The 17737-nt window shown below is 46.8% G+C and overlaps 1 protein-coding gene across 5 annotated transcripts in view; it reads left to right on the plus strand.

Moving 5' to 3' along the window:
* Nucleotides 1-17737, plus strand: part of Asap2 (ArfGAP with SH3 domain, ankyrin repeat and PH domain 2) — a 156684-nt gene that overhangs the window by 49642 nt on the left and 89305 nt on the right. For 4 of the 5 annotated variants that reach the window (XM_029541189.1, XM_021202007.2, XM_029541190.1 and 1 more), the window contains exon 2: nucleotides 7186-7258. In XM_029541189.1, coding sequence (XP_029397049.1) covers nucleotides 7186-7258 — 73 coding nt within the window. Of the gene's footprint in view, nucleotides 1-3968; nucleotides 4036-7185; nucleotides 7259-17737 lie in introns of those variants that run through there. The other variant, XM_029541191.1, reaches the window with a different exon arrangement.

The raw sequence follows: 17737 nt of genomic DNA on the forward strand, positions 1-17737 counted from the left end.
GTTTCCCTACCTTTCACCTGACTTCCTTGTTGGTCAATGTTTCCTGGCTGCCCTTGGCCTTCTGTGGTTTTATACTTCAAAAGTCCCCAGCCCTGGTGGCCTCTGTGTCCATATCCAGAGAGCTTTGGGGTGAGACTTTTACCCACAGCCTGGGTTAGCTCACCCTCCTCTGCAGCCCACAGAGCTGCTTTCACATTAATCATGTATTTATCCTTAAATAAACGAATGCATAAGTACACCCTGGTAAATCGTTCAAAGAGTGCCAAAAATCTAGTCTCTTGGCAACATTTTCTACCTCTCTTCCGGAGCCACGTGATGGTTTCCTGTACCGCCCAACCAAGGGTTCTCCGTGTTTATTTTTACATGTGGGAATATGCAGCTTTGAGTATCACTGCTTTCTTCGTTATTTAATGTGTTTCTCCCATGTGTTGTTGAGGTCGAAGGTAAACAAATGCTCAATGGAAGGATAGTAGAAAAGTAGACAATATTGAAATCCTTTTCATTTGTCTTTGGCTAAACCTCAAACATAGCGAATGCACCGAGGTTGGTGATTTGTTACTGTGATGCATCTTTTTTTCTTGCTTTCAGCTGCTGTTGTTGTTGTTGTTGTTGTTGCTGCTGCTGCTGCTGTTATTGCTGCTGCTATTGTTGTTGTTGCTGCTGCTATTGTTGAGACAATCTCACACTCTAGCCTATGCAAAAGTTGTCTCAGCCTCCTGGGTGCTGGGATTTCATGAGTGAGTTACCAAACCTCTCATGTTTTCAGTATGTATGTGGGATTGTTTGTGTATGTGTGTGTATAATCAGTTTATGATAAAGCTGGTCATTCTTCTCTACTTTCCTGTGATGAGATTTTTTTTTTTAAATAGTTATAATCTCATCCTCTGCAACACACTGTGGCTTGCTTCTTGTGTACTTTGTTGGATGCACAGGGGAGGGCAGTTCTGCTGGGTGAGGTGTGCCTTCCTACCCATGCACAGTGGTCAGTAAGTTTGTAAGGTTGTGTCCTATGATGGTGGCGCCTTCCTCTGAAGGTGTGCTCACTGGCCAGGCTGCAATAGGAACAGAGAATTATACTTGTAGAAACCATGATTAGGACAAACGTGGAGCCAGGGTGTGTTTTTCTTTGCCTGTCCTGCAGTGTCACATACATGAATATTAGATTAAATCCTTCAGTAACTTTGTAGTTTGCCAGCCATGGCACAGTGGCACATGTAGCTTTGCCTTTTATTTTGAGTTTTTACAGTATAATATTGTGTGTGTTCAGTTTTTAGTATTCTTGTCAAAATCATTTGTGTTCAGTGTACACAAGGCTGTTCTACCATTGCTCTGGAGCCCTCTTTGGTACAAATTTGTGGCGATTTGTCTGGGCTGACTCTCCAACACACTTGTGGGGTTGTCCAGTTTGGGGCTGTCTGGAAGAGTGTTATGCATATCCTTGTGTTTGACTTCTGCTATTAGATAATGACCACGTGACCCCCTTCTGGCTTGCCAGAGGTATACACACTGATTGCAGTTGACACTTGACTTGGGCATGGATTTGATCTTAATTTTGATCGACACCTGCTCCTCTTCTGGCCTTGCTTGATTCCCAGAAGGAGGGTACGCCCATTATTGCCCTGCTTCATAGAGAGCTCCCAGCTGCCATGTGGTCCTGTGCTTCCCCGATGGCTTTCTGCAAATGTTTGCCACTGTCCTTTATGCATCGTACTTTGCTCAAAGTCAAGTGTGAGATGAAACTGGGCTGGCATTGATGTTTGCGTGACTGTCCTGGCAGAGCTGCCCTTGCATGTGCTTGGGTTTATTAGCTAGCTTTCAAAACTGTCATTTTCTCTCAGATTGGCCCTTTATAAGTAGAATGGGTCCAGAGGGGAGGACATAGGGAGTCCCTGTTTCTGTGGGTCTCCTATCCTTCAGTTATTATCCCTGGGTTCTGGGAAGGAAGTTGGTCCCTTCCCTCTCATGTTGGCTCCATTTGAAATCCCAGAGTGCTGGACCAACTTGGTCTTGGACTGGCACAATCCAGTGCTTCTAGGCAGGGCTTAAGGGACAGGCCTGTTTGATGCTGTGGAAGGGATGTTTGATTGTTTATATTTGCTTGGCACTATTAAGAGGTGTGACCTTGTTGGAGTAGGTGTGTCACTGTGGGCATGGGCTTAACCCTAACCCTAGCTGCCTGGAAGCCAGTCTTCCATTAGTAGTCTTCAGATGAAGATATAGAACTCTCAGCTTCTCCTGCACCATGCCTGCCATGACAATAATGGACTGAATCTCTGAACCTGTAACCCCCCAATTAAATGTTGTCCTTATAAGAGTTGCCTTGGTCATGGTGTCTGTTCACAGCAGTAAAACCCTGACTAACACAGTGTGCTTTGCATGGATTGGCTAAGCCAGAGGCAGCTAACTTCTCCTATAAAGGACCAGATGGTAATTAAATAAATTCCCACAAATATTTATAGTGAAATTCAAAACATACCTCTTAGTCAAGGTCTGTGACTGAGGGAGGTGGGATTGTTCTGAGGGCTGGGGTAAGGCTTCCTTCCACAGGGTGAGTCAGAGTGGACCTTCCCTCACCCATTATCACATCCACCTGACATGTCTATCCGTCAAAACCATCAGGTTGTGACCAAACAAGGGTTTCCCACCCCTGAGCCAGACTATCACTTTTGGTAGACTGTGGAGGCCACCCTTCCTCTTAGCCTACCATCAGGATGAAAGAACTTACATGGCAAGGTTGTGGGACCCAAGAAGAGGTGGACTGACCTACCCTGCATAGAGAAGGTGGTGTGTGACTGGTGCTGCTGGTACTAAGCTATGGAATAAGGAGCGCCAGGCTGCCTGGGTGGTTTCCTTGGCCCTGGGACAGCCCTCAAGTGCACAGAGGGGCCTTCAGAGGCAGAGGAAGAAGATTCCTAAGGACATTCTGGAACCATTGGGGTGATGATGTGGCTGATGCTCTCTATGACGACAGCTGTGTGCAGATGTGAACTGTCAATGTTTTTCACTTTAACTGAATCCCTGCAGCTTGTAACTACTGTGTGGGGCAACCAGGTGTGAAAATGCAGTGAGCAGGGGTGTGAGGGTCTCTCCTCTGGCAGTGAGTTTGCTGTGACCTATACCATATACTCTCTGCTCCCTCTCCTGGCTTACCATTTCAATTACCACTCCAACAGTTGTTTGTTTTCCTTGGAAATATTTGAGACACATCCCTACAGACTTATTTATGCAATAAATTTAATCTGCTAAGCTTGTTTTACAAACTAGAGGTCAGCTTGAATCTAGTCCCTCCGAGTTTATAGGGTTCGGCCAGGCATCAGCGGCAGGCCAGGCCAGCCCTCTTTAATGTCCTTATTGACGTTTACAGTTCTGTATGCTGGTAGTTTGCCCACACGTCTGGGTGTAGGGTTGTCTCCTTTTTCCTTCTAGGTTTGAGTAGTTGTGGAAGAAGGGGTGGTGAGAGGTGACTTACCATTAGAGTCTCAGCCACATTGCAGGTACCTTTGATTTCTGGAGACTGCCAAAAGCCTTCTTATTGTCCTGGCTATAAAGCTTTGGCAAAGCTTTGTATAGACCATAGATACAAGTCTTTGTGTCTTATTCATACTCATTTCTCCTGACTGGTTTAATCTTGATGATCTATAAATACACGCCGTGATGGGGGAAGGGAGGGAACCGCTTTTCCCTTGTGTGGGTTTCAATTATAATTACCTCTGCCACCAAGTGCCAAACTCACCTTCACTTCCATCTCTGCTGAACAGCCAAGGGAAAGGAGCAACTCCTGCCTGTTTATGCACTCATTCTTGAGGCCGGAAACAGCTTCCCTTCAACAATAGGGGGGACAGGACTCAGATGGAGGGGTATTTTCATAAGATGTCTGTGCTGTCTTTGATAGGTGAGAACGTGGTCTCCAAAGCACTGAGTGGGGTGTCATCTGAGTTCCAGCTGGTTGCAGAGTGCCAGCTCCTGGTACCTCAGTAACTCACCACTTCCAGCCTCTGCTTCTGAACAGGACTGAGCTATACGCCACAGACACAGGTGTGTCCTGTGCCCTGGGGTTACCAGTGGGTAGAGCAATTAACTCTACTGGAGAGAAGCAGGTCAGCCTGCTAGCTGATTACCCAGGAGCCCAACACACAGATGGAGCCTGATTGGTTTCCAAGCCAGTGTGGCAACAGCCAGTTCCTTCATCTTTGGCCACTCCTGGAATCATTTCCTGCCTGCCTCTAGCGGCCCTGAGTTACTACAGTGCACTCTCTCAGGGAAGCTCCATGGCTTAATAGAGTCCCATTCCTTGGCAGGCTCTCTGGTGCGCAATGGGATGTATATGCTGCATGCACACTAACCCCTGGCCTTAGAGAAGGTCACTGGGGAAGGTAACAAGCAATGAAGGCAGTTTTATTGGTATATCACTGGGCTCAGTGTGTTCAAGTGTTACTGGGTGCTCAGTAGAAGCCACGGTAGTTGTCAGTGCTGGTACTGGGGGCAGCATCCAAGGTTGGCAAAGCAGGTCACTGGACAAGGCTTGGCCTTCTGCTCTTACCGGGCGTTTATCTTTCCTGAATCCTTTTCTTGGTTTGCTCATCACTGCATCTCCACTAGCAGCTTAAGCATCAGGCACATACCAGGTGCTCAGTAAATCTCAGCTGAAACCCTGAACAAGCATAGGCACCGTGGACCAACCAAAGATGAGTTGCCATGGAGGGATATCAGGGGGCTTTGCTGGAGGACCAGATGAAGCGGTGAACCAGCCTGTGTAGCTGGGGGTCAGGAGGTAGGAGGCTATTCTAGGGAATTAACAGTGTGGGGAGATAGAAGAAAACAGTGAGTTGGCTAGTGTAAACCAGTTCACTGGGGCAAGAGCTTGGGGGATAACCAGGAGTGAAGAAGACAGTCCAGGGGCATGGATGGAGGGGAAGGAAAGCTCAGAGCACAGGGATCTTGCACTGCTCATTTGAGTTGGGTGTTGTGAGTGCCGGGAAGCGTGGGATGTCTTCTCCTTTTACACTGAGCACTCAAAGCATTTTGGCAAGTGTTGCTGAGTGACTTGCAGGGAGCTCAGCCCTGCTGCTGTGGGTATCCTCTGCTGCCTGTGAGGAGGGTCGAGGGAGGGTCGCCCTTCTTGTTTAAATACAGGTCAGATAAGTTCCGGTCGATTGCAGAGACTGGTCAAGACAGATTCTTCTGCAGGAGTCGTGGACTGCATGTTTACTAGATCAAATATGCTTTGTAGCAAGGACCTGTCGCATGGGAAGGGAACTCCCAGTTATGACAGCACACTGATTCATGTTTGTCAGGCTCTGCTCCCTGACACATGGACAATGGCACTTCAGGAACCAGTGTTTCTGATAGAGCCTGAGCAATCATTGCTTGGAGGCTGAAGGACTGGGGAGGACTGGGGAGGCTGTGAGGGACAGTTCAGTGCAGTGATTTGTGGGTTAGTTACTGTTTCCCTTGAGATATAAAATGCCCTCTTATATCTCAAGGTCCAGAGTGGATTAGAGATGACCACCTAGGAACATTAAGAGTTCACTTGGGGGCTAGGGAGATGGCTCAGTAGGTAAGAGAGTAGTTAGCTATACAAGCATGAGGCCCTCAGTTTTAAACAACAACAAAACAGCAAAGAGCCCACAGCATAAAAAGCTAGGCATAGCCATAACCCAGAGCTGGAAGGTGGGGCCAGGTGGATCCTGGGAGTTAAATGATCCAAAGAGTTCTTTCCCCAAGGGCATAGGGTAGAAAGTGATGAAGGAGAACATCAAGTGTCCCTTTCTGATTTCCACAGCTATGAAGCACTCCATAATACACCACACACACACACACACACACACACGCGCACACACACACACACAAACACCATGATCTCACATAAAAAGCCAGATATGGTAGCAAGGGTCTATAACCCAGCACTGAGTTTGAAGCAAGAGGATATCCCTTGAACATATACACTTAAAATCATTCCCTATACACAAAAAGCTAACTCACTATAAGAAATTTTGATGCAAGGCCAGCATAAGCTATACAATATGGCAAGGCTGTCTTTAAAACCAAACCTGGGATACTTAGCTCTGTGTGTGCTTGCCTAGGGCCAGGGTTTGATCTTGACATATCTAGGGGGTCATTCACAGTACATCCTATGTGTTGAAACAAACACACAGTAATGTAATAAGAACAGCCCCCCACCCCCTTTTACTACATCTGGAGCCTCTTGATCACTGTTCTGTTTAAAATTGTCAACTCCAATCTCACCTGTCTTTTTATACCCTAGAAAATAGCCATTGCAACCTCAAACTGAGGGAGGGCTTACAGAGGCCAATGCTGGAAGCCCATTCAGCAATTTTAGATGACAGGTCACCACCATTACTGCTCACATGGTCTCACTCTCATGGTCCCCAGTGTACTCAGTTTCCTGTCCCAGCCACTTGTAGTCCTTTGATCTACTGAGCTGTTTAACTGAGTTGTGGGAGAGTGTTCGAGCTATCTCTTTAGTGGAAGCTTAGCTGAGAATAAATCCCCAAGTTCGATGAGTCACTGTACCCATTGTTGAAAACCTACTATGTGCAGATGTTGTAAGTGCCACTTACTGCTGCTCTGTGAAGGTGGCTCTGTAAATATTTGCTGAATATTAACCATGTAGTGTTTGTTTAATCATTCAGCCTTGCAAAGCTGCTACAGCTGGATTCTGGAAGCGAACTCTGAGGCTTGGAGAGGCTTAGGAACACAGCTAATAGCTTCACAAATGCATGCATTTGTGTTGGGCAGGTCTGGTTCTGTGACTTGGCTGCCTGTTCTTTGGAGCCAGCAGGGCAGGGTGGGGCAGGGCAGAGCCCTCTTGTGAGGAGGGGCACTTTCTATCCTTGAAACTGCTCTTTCTTTCAAGGTGAGAGGGACAGCCCAGATGTGGTAGAGCCATCTGCCAGATTCCCTTACCTGGATGCAGAGTGTCGTGACCAGCAGGTGATGTGGGCAGAGACAGCTTGTAAGCTCCAGGTGCCTGAGACTCTCCAGTTGGTTTTCTGTAACACAATTGAACTGCTACTCTGTGCGCTTTGAAAGGCTAAACTATGCAAAGACCCAGCCCATAGAAGCAGCCCAGGGCCTTACAGTAGGGATCCCAGAAGATTCTCACTGCTGCTGCCCGTCTGTATGCAAACATGTTATTAATTCACATATTCCCTGTTATTTCAGGCTTTGGACGTGGACCGGATGGTTCTCTACAAAATGAAGAAATCTGTGAAGGCAATCAATATCTCTGGGCTGGGTGAGTCCTCGCTGTTCTCTGGGGGTGGGCAGGGAGTGAAGTCACCATTTGCCTGTGAGTGTTGTGCCTCCAATCTTAGTCACCATTTATTTGCCAGTGAGTGTTGTGCCTCCTGCACTGAGCATACAGACCAGAGACACTGGGATGCCTACTCCAGAAGTAGGTTTTATTGCCTGTAGTTTGACTCAGGAATAGTTCCCTGCCTCTGTCTGCCCTAGCATGAGCCCACTCCCATCAGATTGGAAGGCAGAAGCATGGCTTCTGTGCTATGAGTGACAGCAGACTTCTCTCTGTGTTCCTCGCCTCTCCTGTCATTTCTGAGTTTGGAAAGAAAATGAATAAACACAGAAGCATAATCCACTATCTAGTACTATTTGATTGACTTATAAATGCACTGAAGAAAAAAAATAATCACCTCAGAAATGGGGAGAGCTCAGTTGCTCGAGGATTTGCTGAGAACACAAGGTGAACACAAGGCTTGGTTCCCAGAACCTGTGGCATGTGCAGGTGATTCTAGCACAGGAAGTGGAAGTGGCAGGATCAAAAAAGTTCAAAGATATCCTCAGCTACATAGTAAGTTAGAGGCTAGCCCAGACAGCTTTAGACTCTGTCTCAAAACAAAGCAAGAGTCCCTGGAACTTTTGACTTAAAGTCAGCAGGCTGTGCAGATGGTAGGAAGGGTGCCCCACACAAATACTATTAATGATGGAAAATATTTCTGAGAAGTCACCAGATGTCTGTGTGGCCTCATTCAGCAGGAAGGTGTCAGCCTTCGGAAAACAGAAATAGTGATGGTGGAAGAGGTTTAAAAGAGGCTGTTAGGTGTGGGGCAAGTGGGTGCTGCTCAGTGCGAACACCCTGGGTGGAGATGACCTTCCAGATGCCCCGACACGGAGGCTTGTGCAGTTAGTGCTGAGCATGAGCCGAGGTTAGCTCCCATGGTTATACTCACATTGAGAAGTGCAAGGGAGGATAAGAACTTCTAGACTGTTCCATAGCCTGCTGACATCATCTTATCCTCCTGTCCGATAACACTCCGACTAAAAGGAGACACCTCAAGGTAAGAGGGTCACAGTACAGACACCAGGGTGCCTGAACGTCCCTCTAGACCCATACACAGGCACCCAGACTCCTACACTTATCAGGGCTGCTCTCCCACAGGTTGGCTGACCTTTTGTTCCAGGATCTACCGATTGTGCAGTCCGCCTGAAGGGTAAGGCAGAACCAGGATGAGTAGGTTTCACGGGGCTTGGGTCCACATAGAATGAAGATAGGGGATTTGTTAGATTGAGTCACACAATATGGTCTGGGTAGTCCAACAGTGGCTGTCAGCACACCCGTGAGGTTGCAGACCAGCTGATGCTCAGTCCACCAGCCTGGAGCTGAAAGCCTAGAGAATCCCAGGAGAGTCATTGGTCGTCAGTCTGAGGTAGGAGGCCCAGGAACCTGGATTCTAGTGTTGGAAGGTGCAGAGTAGGTGACCTCACAGAAGGCAAGGTGGGCAGGCTAACACCAGTCAGCTTGTCCCTCAGATGTCCTCATGTCCAGGCCCCTGCCAGAAGGTACTGCCTACTTTTTGGGAGTCCTCCCTGTGTTTCTCTTCCAGAGAAACTCTTCCAGACTTGTCCAGAGGTGCATCTCTTGATGTTGACTCCACGTCCACTTGAGGCTGTAACCAACACCAACCTCCACAGTTCTTGAAGACTTAGGAAGACCTCCACAGTGAGGCCCTCCAAATGCTACTGCAGAAACGTAGAGACAGCCTACATAAGACATGTGTGAGGGACAGGAGGCTCAGGACTACCAAGAGCCTACATTTCACCCTGGTCCTGGTCAGAACCAGCAGGAACAAAGGACAAGCTGATGTGTGGAGGGCTGGAAGGTGGTCCTCTGCCTCAGGCCCTGTCCTGCAGAAGGCAACGGGACAGTAATGTTCTTTAAATACTCGGCGTGGACCCTCTGCTTCCTGTGCATTGTGATAACCTGGACAACAGACTGCTCTAGCTAGACAACAGGAGGGGCCTGCAGATCAGAGCTGCTCCCAGTGTTTTCTTCTGCTGGTACAGGGCAGTGGCTATTCAGTCACAAAGCCATTGCCCGCCTGCCATCACTGTGTCTAGCTCCTTGTTGCTTCTCAGGAGGCCAAGAACTCACTAAGGGATGGGATGCTCAACTGTTGACAAATTCCAGATTTCACAAAGCATCTCAGGAGAATTTATTTTAATTTTTTAAAAATTGGATTCACTTGGCTTTTTTTTTTTTTTTTTTTTTTTTTGAGTTTATAATTTGGAGAGAATTAATGTACTGTATAACAGGGATACTGTATTCTGGTCAGATTGAAGAGAAGTGATTTCATCATCACATGCCGAAAAGACTTTGTCAGTGATAAAAAGGAGATTATCTTTTAAAAGTGAGATAAACAGGAATAGTGTGGCTCGTGTGCAGGCTGATGCAAGTGTCCATAGCCTTGATGTACCCACTCATTTCTTATTTGCCTTTCTGACCTACATTTCTGTGCATAAATCATAAACCCTGTTCCATTACCTGTCTTCTTGGAAGCATTTTAGAAATAAAGACCAGAGGCTCTGCTGTGTCTGCTTAAAATCCAGCAGAATTCCTCTTATTCACACAGAAGTCAATGGAAGTGAGCTCCATTCAGAACATGGGAAAAATGAGGGAGGTCTATAGGAACAGTAGAAATTGGGGCGGAGCACCAGTAGACAGTCTCAGCGTGCACGTATGGGTTGTTAGGGGACATTGCTGCCTTGATCTCTTGTATGTTAAAGCGATCCTGAAGCCACAACTGCTATATTTAGTGGGCTTTGCAGGAACCAGATGGGGCCCAGCCTCCCACATATCCCCTGGGCTCTGGCCAACCAAAAGAGGTCCACTCCCCATGCCCGCATGCACATCTTCGGGTGCCTCACCATCTCCTGATCTTGCCATGCTGTGGTCTCCCTCCATGTACGCTCTGTCTGATCAAAATGCTGCTTCTCCTTGAGACCCCAGGAAGGAGCTTTGTTTACTGTCGAAAGCTCTTATCTGATAGAGCTTCACAGTTCTAGGAGACTGTCTAGGTCAGAGTTGTTCCTGAGGTACCATGTAGCCAGCAAGCTGGCTGTGCACCTGACCTTGGAAGGGGAATCTTTCATTTTGATATCTTGTATCCATCAGTCCCATTATGCCAAGTTTGAATTGTCATAAGGCTGTGAGTCTGATATATATTTTAAGTCCGAGTACTATCTTGGAATTCTTGTTTGAGAATAAGTGTCATCTGCTTGGAAAGTCACCTGAGGAGACCATGATTTCCAATGTTGACGTTGGTTACGGCAACAGTTTATGGACTTCCTTTTGTAACTACTATGTTGTGACTCATTCTTTAGATTATATTTATTAAACGAGTCTAAGGATAGTTTGAATTGTTTTAGAACTAGTCAGAAATAAGTCAGGGATTGAGTGAGGGATTCAGCTGCTGGCCACCACAGTTGGCTAGCTGGATCAGAGCTTAGCTTCTGCTCCAAAGTGCTGTTCCCAAAGAGGAGTTCTCAGTGACTGATCCTAGTGTTCAGAGTTCCAGAATGGCTACTTGTCCAGAAAGAGTGGTCCTTTTGCTTATGTTTGAAACAATAGTGAGAACAGTTGAGCATTTATGCCTGGCCTGTGCTATGTCTTTCCTAGTTTCACCCTCCTAAGTCTGTCCTGATTTGTCATGGACTGGCCCCATATGACCTCTTGCCTGGCCCCGGTTTGTCTACGGCAGCTTGGCTCAGTCCATTGCTTCCAGAGCACATGGAGACTGTCTGTGTCTTTCTCCACACTCCCTGGCTCCGTCGCCTGGGTGTGACCTTCCCACCCCAACTGTGTTTGAGGCTGAGACTTGAGGCAGGGTAAGCCCTTCCTGACTCTCATTTCCTCTTGCTTCTGTAGCATGTTTCTGTCTGTCTAGCGGCTTCAGGGAGCACACCCTCTTCATTCAGATTTGCAGGTGGGAAGTGAAGCATGGGTCTTGCTGTGCTAAGATCAAAGCATCTTCAAGGTCCCTTCGCTTCCCCATTTCTTCTAGAGGCCAGCTGTACTCCTTGGCTCTCAGCCCCTTGTATCTACAGAGCCAGCCAATGGCCACTGGAGTCTTCCCACAGGTCATGTCTGAGAGTCTGCACTGCTGGTTGTCGAAACCTAATGCTATATATTCATGCCTTGAATGGCTGGAGCTTATTGCAGTTCTAGAAACAGGAAGTCCCCATTAGGCTACCAAGGTAGGCTCTCAGGTGGTTTATAGACAGTTTGCTTGTTTCAAGACCATAGCCCTGTAGCCCTGCCTGGCCTAGAACATGCTACGTAGACCAGACTGGCTGGGAATTCACAGAGATACAGCTACCTCTCCTCCTATGTTCCACCACACATGGCCAACAGTTATTTTCTTGGGTACAGAAAGAATGTCCTCTGGGGTCTCTGCTCATAAGGTCAATCCCATAAGGGCCTTGCCTTCTGGATTCATCTAAAGCTAATGATTTCCTAGTGGCCCCATCTCTTGAGAGTAACACACTGACCTCAGTATTAAACTTGGGGAGGCAGTTGTGTTCAGTCCCAATACAGACCCTGAATCTCCTGCCTCTCTCTTTCACATTTAAGTACCTTACATTTTAAAAGTTACATGTATTATTATTTTGTGTGGGGTGGGGTGGGGGCTATGTGCACATAGAGTAACTTTGTTTGACAGTTTGATTCTCTCTTCCCACCTCGTGGACCCTAGCCATGGAATTCAGGCTGTCAGGTTTGGTGGCAAGTGCCTTTACCTGCTGAGCACCCCATCATCTAGAACAATCACATCTCAAACTGGTTAGCAAGTTTAACTCGTCCACTCTTACTTCTCCCTGTCAGGCAGCACACTGTACTCCTGGATCCCAAGGCTTACAGGGCGGGGGGTGGGACATTCTCCCTCCCACGCCGAGCCTCTGAATGTTTTGATGTTGGTTCACTTTAAACTCTTTTGGCGAGCCCCACATTAATGGGTCCTTAATATGTAGGCACTGTTAACGGCTGCATAGAGGTGCCCAATCAGTCCCCAGCTGTATTATGTCTCCATGGCACAATCCTAAGATCTCCCCCCTCCTAGTGTAGAAGAAAGAGACCGGATGATAATTGTAGATCCGAGCGGTGTCCATCACAGAGGGAACACACCGGGGATGTTTGTAGAACAGGTATCGGCAAACCATGTCCAGACACCTGGGTTTGAGCTAATAATGGTTTTTATTCTTTTATCTGATATGTACATACACAAACACTTCAATATTGCCTCTTAGCCCACAAAAGCTTTTTGTTTGTTTTAATTTACCAATTCTTGCCTTAAAAGCAGTATTTCTGAAGGCCCTAGGGCAGGGCTTCTCACTCTGCGGGCCGAAATCCCTTAGACAAACCTGGGTCTCTAAAAATATTTGCATTACAATTCATAACAGTAGCAAAATTACAGTTATGAAGTAGCCATGAAAACAGTTTTATGGTTGGAGTCGCCACTTGGGGAACTGTATTAAAAGGTCTCAGCATTAGGAAGGCTGAGAGCCACTGCTCCAGGGAGATCTGGTTAAGGGCTGGACTTCACCTGTGGCATCCTTGGTTCAACTGGTCTGTTTATAGCTTCAGTGTTTGCTGATGAAACAGTGCCCCAGAGGTAGAGCTGGTCTTTGCGAAGTCCACCTTTGAAGTTGTCCTGGGCATCAGTACACCCTCCTCCCACCCCCACCTTTATCTACTAAGCATTGATTTTCTTATGTGATAGCAACGGGTTATGCTCTCTGTTGGATGCCTTTTGTGGAAGGTCTTATGAACAGGTTTTTATGTTAGGAAACTGTTTCTGTAATTTTCCTCCACTTGGTGGACTGCTACCTGAACTCTTAAAAAAACAAAACAAAACAAAACAAAAAACCCGAATCCAACTTTATATTTATTTTAGAATTCTTCTTAAAATTTCTAAGCTCTGTCTCGGCATAAAGGTGTTTTCCTCCAAGCTGGGAAGTTGAAGCTAACATTTTCATCTGTGTTTGACACATCAGCAGGTGGGAAAATTCATCTCAAGGAGGATGAACGTCAAGGAGGAAGCAACGTGAGACTTTCATTTTCACGTCTAGACTCACTGTGGTGGGTGGGGTGTTCGTAGGGAGAGCCAGAGTCGTCCTCACCTAAAATCTGGAGGCCCTTGGGGAATTGTCACATCCCCAAATAGAAAGGTACAGAGGAAGAAATGATAATTTTAGCTGTAACTTTTACTGTCTTCTACCTACTGAAGAAAATGAACCTTCATAGTCCTCCACTCCCCACCCAGGGTGTCTGTCTGTCTGTCTGTCTGTCTGTGTTTGTGTCCATGTGCACACACATGAGCAGGAGGTTAAAGGACAGCTTGTGGGAGTTTTCTTTTTCCACCACTTGGCTTGTTACAGGCATTTTGACCTGCTGAGACCTCACTCGCCCCCCCCCTTTTTTTTTAAATGAGAAGCATATACTAGCTTAGGGATTGACGTTTTAGTGTACATTAAGAAGACACCACGTCTGGGTATGGTTTTCTAACTTGTACATGGAAAAATAAATCATAGTTGTCCTCAGAGTTGGACAAGATTACTGGAAAGCTAGAACTCTGCTCTATGGTCATGACACTGAAAATGGGCACACAGAGTTTTTGGAAATCTGTAGGCAGTGCACATTGCTAAAATCAAAATCTCTTACTATTGGGGCTGGCGAGATGACTCAGTGGGTAAGAGCACCCGATTGCTCTTCTGAAGGTCCTGAGTTCAAGTCCCAGCAACCACATGGTGGCTCACAACCATCCGTAATGAGATCTGACTCCCTCTTCTGGAGTGTCTGAAGACAGCTACAGTGTACTTACATATAATAAATAAATCAAAAAAAAAAAAAAAGGAAAAAAAATCTCTACGAGGAAGGATCTTCTTGCACAAATATGTTTGCTATTTTATTGCATTGCTTATTGTGCCGAAATATAAACAGTGTCTCCTGACAAAACCAGGATCAGCTGCTTGGGATGATGGGACTGTACTACAGAAATGAGAACGCTTATGAAACCCAGGGTACAAAATCTGTGCACACATTTCTGTTATTAAAGAGAAATAGCACATGGTAACATCGTGAAACGGCATATACTGCTGTCAAGATCTTCATAAGCTTGATGGTAGAAGTAATGATAGCAAAAGTTCAGGTGTTCATGTGTTTGCTGTAGGCCGGGCAGTCTGCTTACATAAATGTCACCCCTCTGCTGTGAGTTAGGTGCTGCCCTTTGGCAGCAGGGTAGCTGGGGCACAGTTAGGGCACGGTGAGGATGCACTCCAGAGGAAAACATCCTGCACCCAGTTCCTCCCGAGCCTGGCAATCCTGCTGAGTAGTCTGAAGTCAGTTTGCTGGTTGCCAGTAGAGTATGAGACTGTCCATGCTGCTTGTTCTAGAGGTGACTCTCAGGTGACCTCAGGGAAGTGTGAAGATCATTGTCCCATTGAGTTATTTATAATGGAGTCTTAGGGCCAGAGGAAGCACATCTTAAAAGAATGCTGAAGGACTTGGGACTTGCTGTTTCAGAGGGGAGAGGATACCTGTGAGACAGGGTTTCTCTGTGTAGCCTTGGTTGTCCTGGAACTTGCTCAGTAGACGAGGCTATCTTTAAACAGATATCCACCTGCTTATGCCTCCTGAGTGCTGGATTAAAGATGTGTGGGCCCCACCACCACCAAATGCCTTGTTCTTGTCTTAAGAGATGGTTTCCAAAGAGCAGGTTTTAGCTCAAGCTTGTTATAGAAAGTAACTGTGTGAGCTGCTCCTGGGAAGGTTCTGGCTGCAGGTTGGAGAAGAGGTGATGACTTTAAGTACAATGGCTGGTATGTACACCAGTGACTTGCAGAGGGAGTCTTGTCAGCAGTGATTGGCAGTTTAATCACAGGAACCTCAAGCCTGTAAGCATTGGCCTGAGTCAGACTTGTGGGTATAATTCTGATTGGTGGGACACTGAGACTCGTCTGGGCCCTGGCTTCTTCAGTTCAGACTTAAATCGAATTTGTGCTTCCCCAGATTCTATACATTAAAGGGTTCTTAACCTGTGGGTCACGAGCCCTCTGGGGTCGACAACCCTTTCTTAGGGGCAACTTTATGTAACTTTATGGTTGGGGGTCACCACAGCATGAGGAACTGTGTCAAGGGGTCACAGCCTTAGAAAGGTTGAGAACAACTGATCTGAGAGACAGTGTAGAATAATCTTGTGAACTTTCTTGGTGCCTCTGAGGGCTGGAAGGTGAAGAGCGATCTGCTATGCAAACTGTCAACCTCCCAGGTGGATGCTGTCACCCAGCACTGCTTGCCTTCATGTAATGTTGGATCACCTTGCAGAATCCGAACCTGTTTCCTCAGAGCTAATACAAGATGAAACATGACTTACCTGTTTGGTTGACTCCGATCAGCAGGGGTAGCCCCATAGAACGGGGCTTTGGACTCTGTCTTTCAGGGACTATAACCGTCTCTCATCAAATCCTAGAAGTTGTCTGGGCTCCTTGGCTCAGGGACTGGGGGTGGAGTGAGAGGGCATCTTACCAAGTCTGTATACTCAGGTTGATGAAATCAAATCAAAAGGAAAAAGGCTAAGAGCAGCCTGGGCAGAGAGCACATGCTACGCTGATCAAGGCTAAGAACAGCCGCGGCCGATCAAGTCATTGGGCCAACATGACGGCTGCTTCTGGCAAAGAATGCAATTGGATGTAAAAACCTATCCTGTGTCTAATTACCTGAAATTACTTCCTTTTGAGGGCATGGCAGCTCTAACCAGGGAGAGTCCTGCATGAGTCAGGCAGCCCTGAGCTCATCTTCTGTTGCATCCTGTCCTGGGGTCTCTGGAAACTGCCAGAAGCTTTTGCGGCTGGAGACTTTCCTCATTTCCAGTGCTGTTTGTGTCTTGTGCATTCGCTGTCACCGTGGGTTGTTTTAACACGTTTGTACTGGCAGATTCAAGCTTTACTCATTGTGTTGTACCTAAGTCTGCCTCATCTCCAGGTTTTTTTTTTCTTCATTTTTTTTTTTTTTAATTGAGATGTGGATCTCATTTTATAGCTCAGGTTTGCCTGGTTTTCACTATGTAGCTCAAGCTGGCCTTCCAACTCACAGTGATCTTTCTGCTTGAACCCCTCCAGTGCTGGGATTATAGGTATATACCTCATGTGCATGCATGCGTGCATGCATGCGTGCGTGCGTGCGTGCGTGCGTGTGTATGTGTGGTGTGGAGGCCAGAAGGGCATCAGGTGCCTTGAGACAAGGTCTCTCATTAAACCTGAAGCTTGCTCATTTTGACTAGGCTGACCAGCCAGTGTGTTGTTGGGGTCTGGAATTCACCCATCACTGCCTCCCAGTTGTGGGGCTACATTGTTTGCATAACCATGCCTGGCTTTTTACACAGGTGCTGGGGGTATGAACCTAGTGCTTGCAGGGCAATCGCTCTTAACACACTGAGCCAATTCTCTAGACCCTACACACACACACACACACACACACACACACACACACACACACATACACACACACTACCCCTCATCCATCTTCTTAACACAGATTTTATGACCCTTTAAATTACCTTCCAGTTCTTTCTATTACCTAGGGGAAGCACTTCATTATCTGGTCCCAGGGGGCCCTCCATTGGCTGCTGCCTCTGCCCAGGGTCTGCATGTACCAAGTCCCTGACTTTCTGATTGCCATTCTGTGTGCACAGAACAGACTTATTTGAGCCTTTCTGTCTAATAGAAGCTTGCTCCTTGAGGCCAAGGCCTGTTATAGGAATCTTTATTCATTAGCATCATAGGCTTCCCACATGACTGGGTTTTATTCTCATAGATGATGGGCGCTTAGGAAATACAGAATGAAAGCACACACGAGAGCTGATGTTTATAGTACCCAGAGCATGTGTTCTAAAGGGACAGAAACCAGCAACATGACAAACATGCAGCTCTGTCGGTGATGTCTCCTCTGCTTGGCTTCCAATGCACTGTGAGCAGTAGGAGTTTGGAAGAAGTAATTGGGAGTTGTGTTAAACGATTCACATTGCCTCTGAGCTGTCCCTGATAGTACAGGATCATTAAAAGACAGGAGCAGAGGGTATCCAGAGGCAGTGGTCAGCTCATGCCTTGACCTATGTTGGCCACAGCCTGATTTAGTACGTACCAGGGTGGCATCTGTTGGGACCTGTGCCATTCGTGGGAGCCTTGAAGTGGAAAGAGCTACAGGTATTTGAGAAAGTGCAGGGTTGGGAAGGAGTGTCCCCCTGAAGCCAGTCTTGCCATAGATGACACCTGCTTGCTTGTACTGTCACTTTCAGGGAAAGTTTTGAGAGAGAATAACAAACTGCAGTGATCTTATCTTTTTTTTCTTTTTTTCTTTTTTTCTCTTCTTTTCTCTCTCTCTCTCTCTCTCTCTCTCTCTCTCTCTCTCTCTCTCTCTCTCTCTCTC

This window comes from Mus pahari, chromosome 7 (assembly GCF_900095145.1).
Source record: "Mus pahari chromosome 7, PAHARI_EIJ_v1.1, whole genome shotgun sequence".
Lineage (NCBI taxonomy): Eukaryota > Metazoa > Chordata > Mammalia > Rodentia > Muridae > Mus > Mus pahari.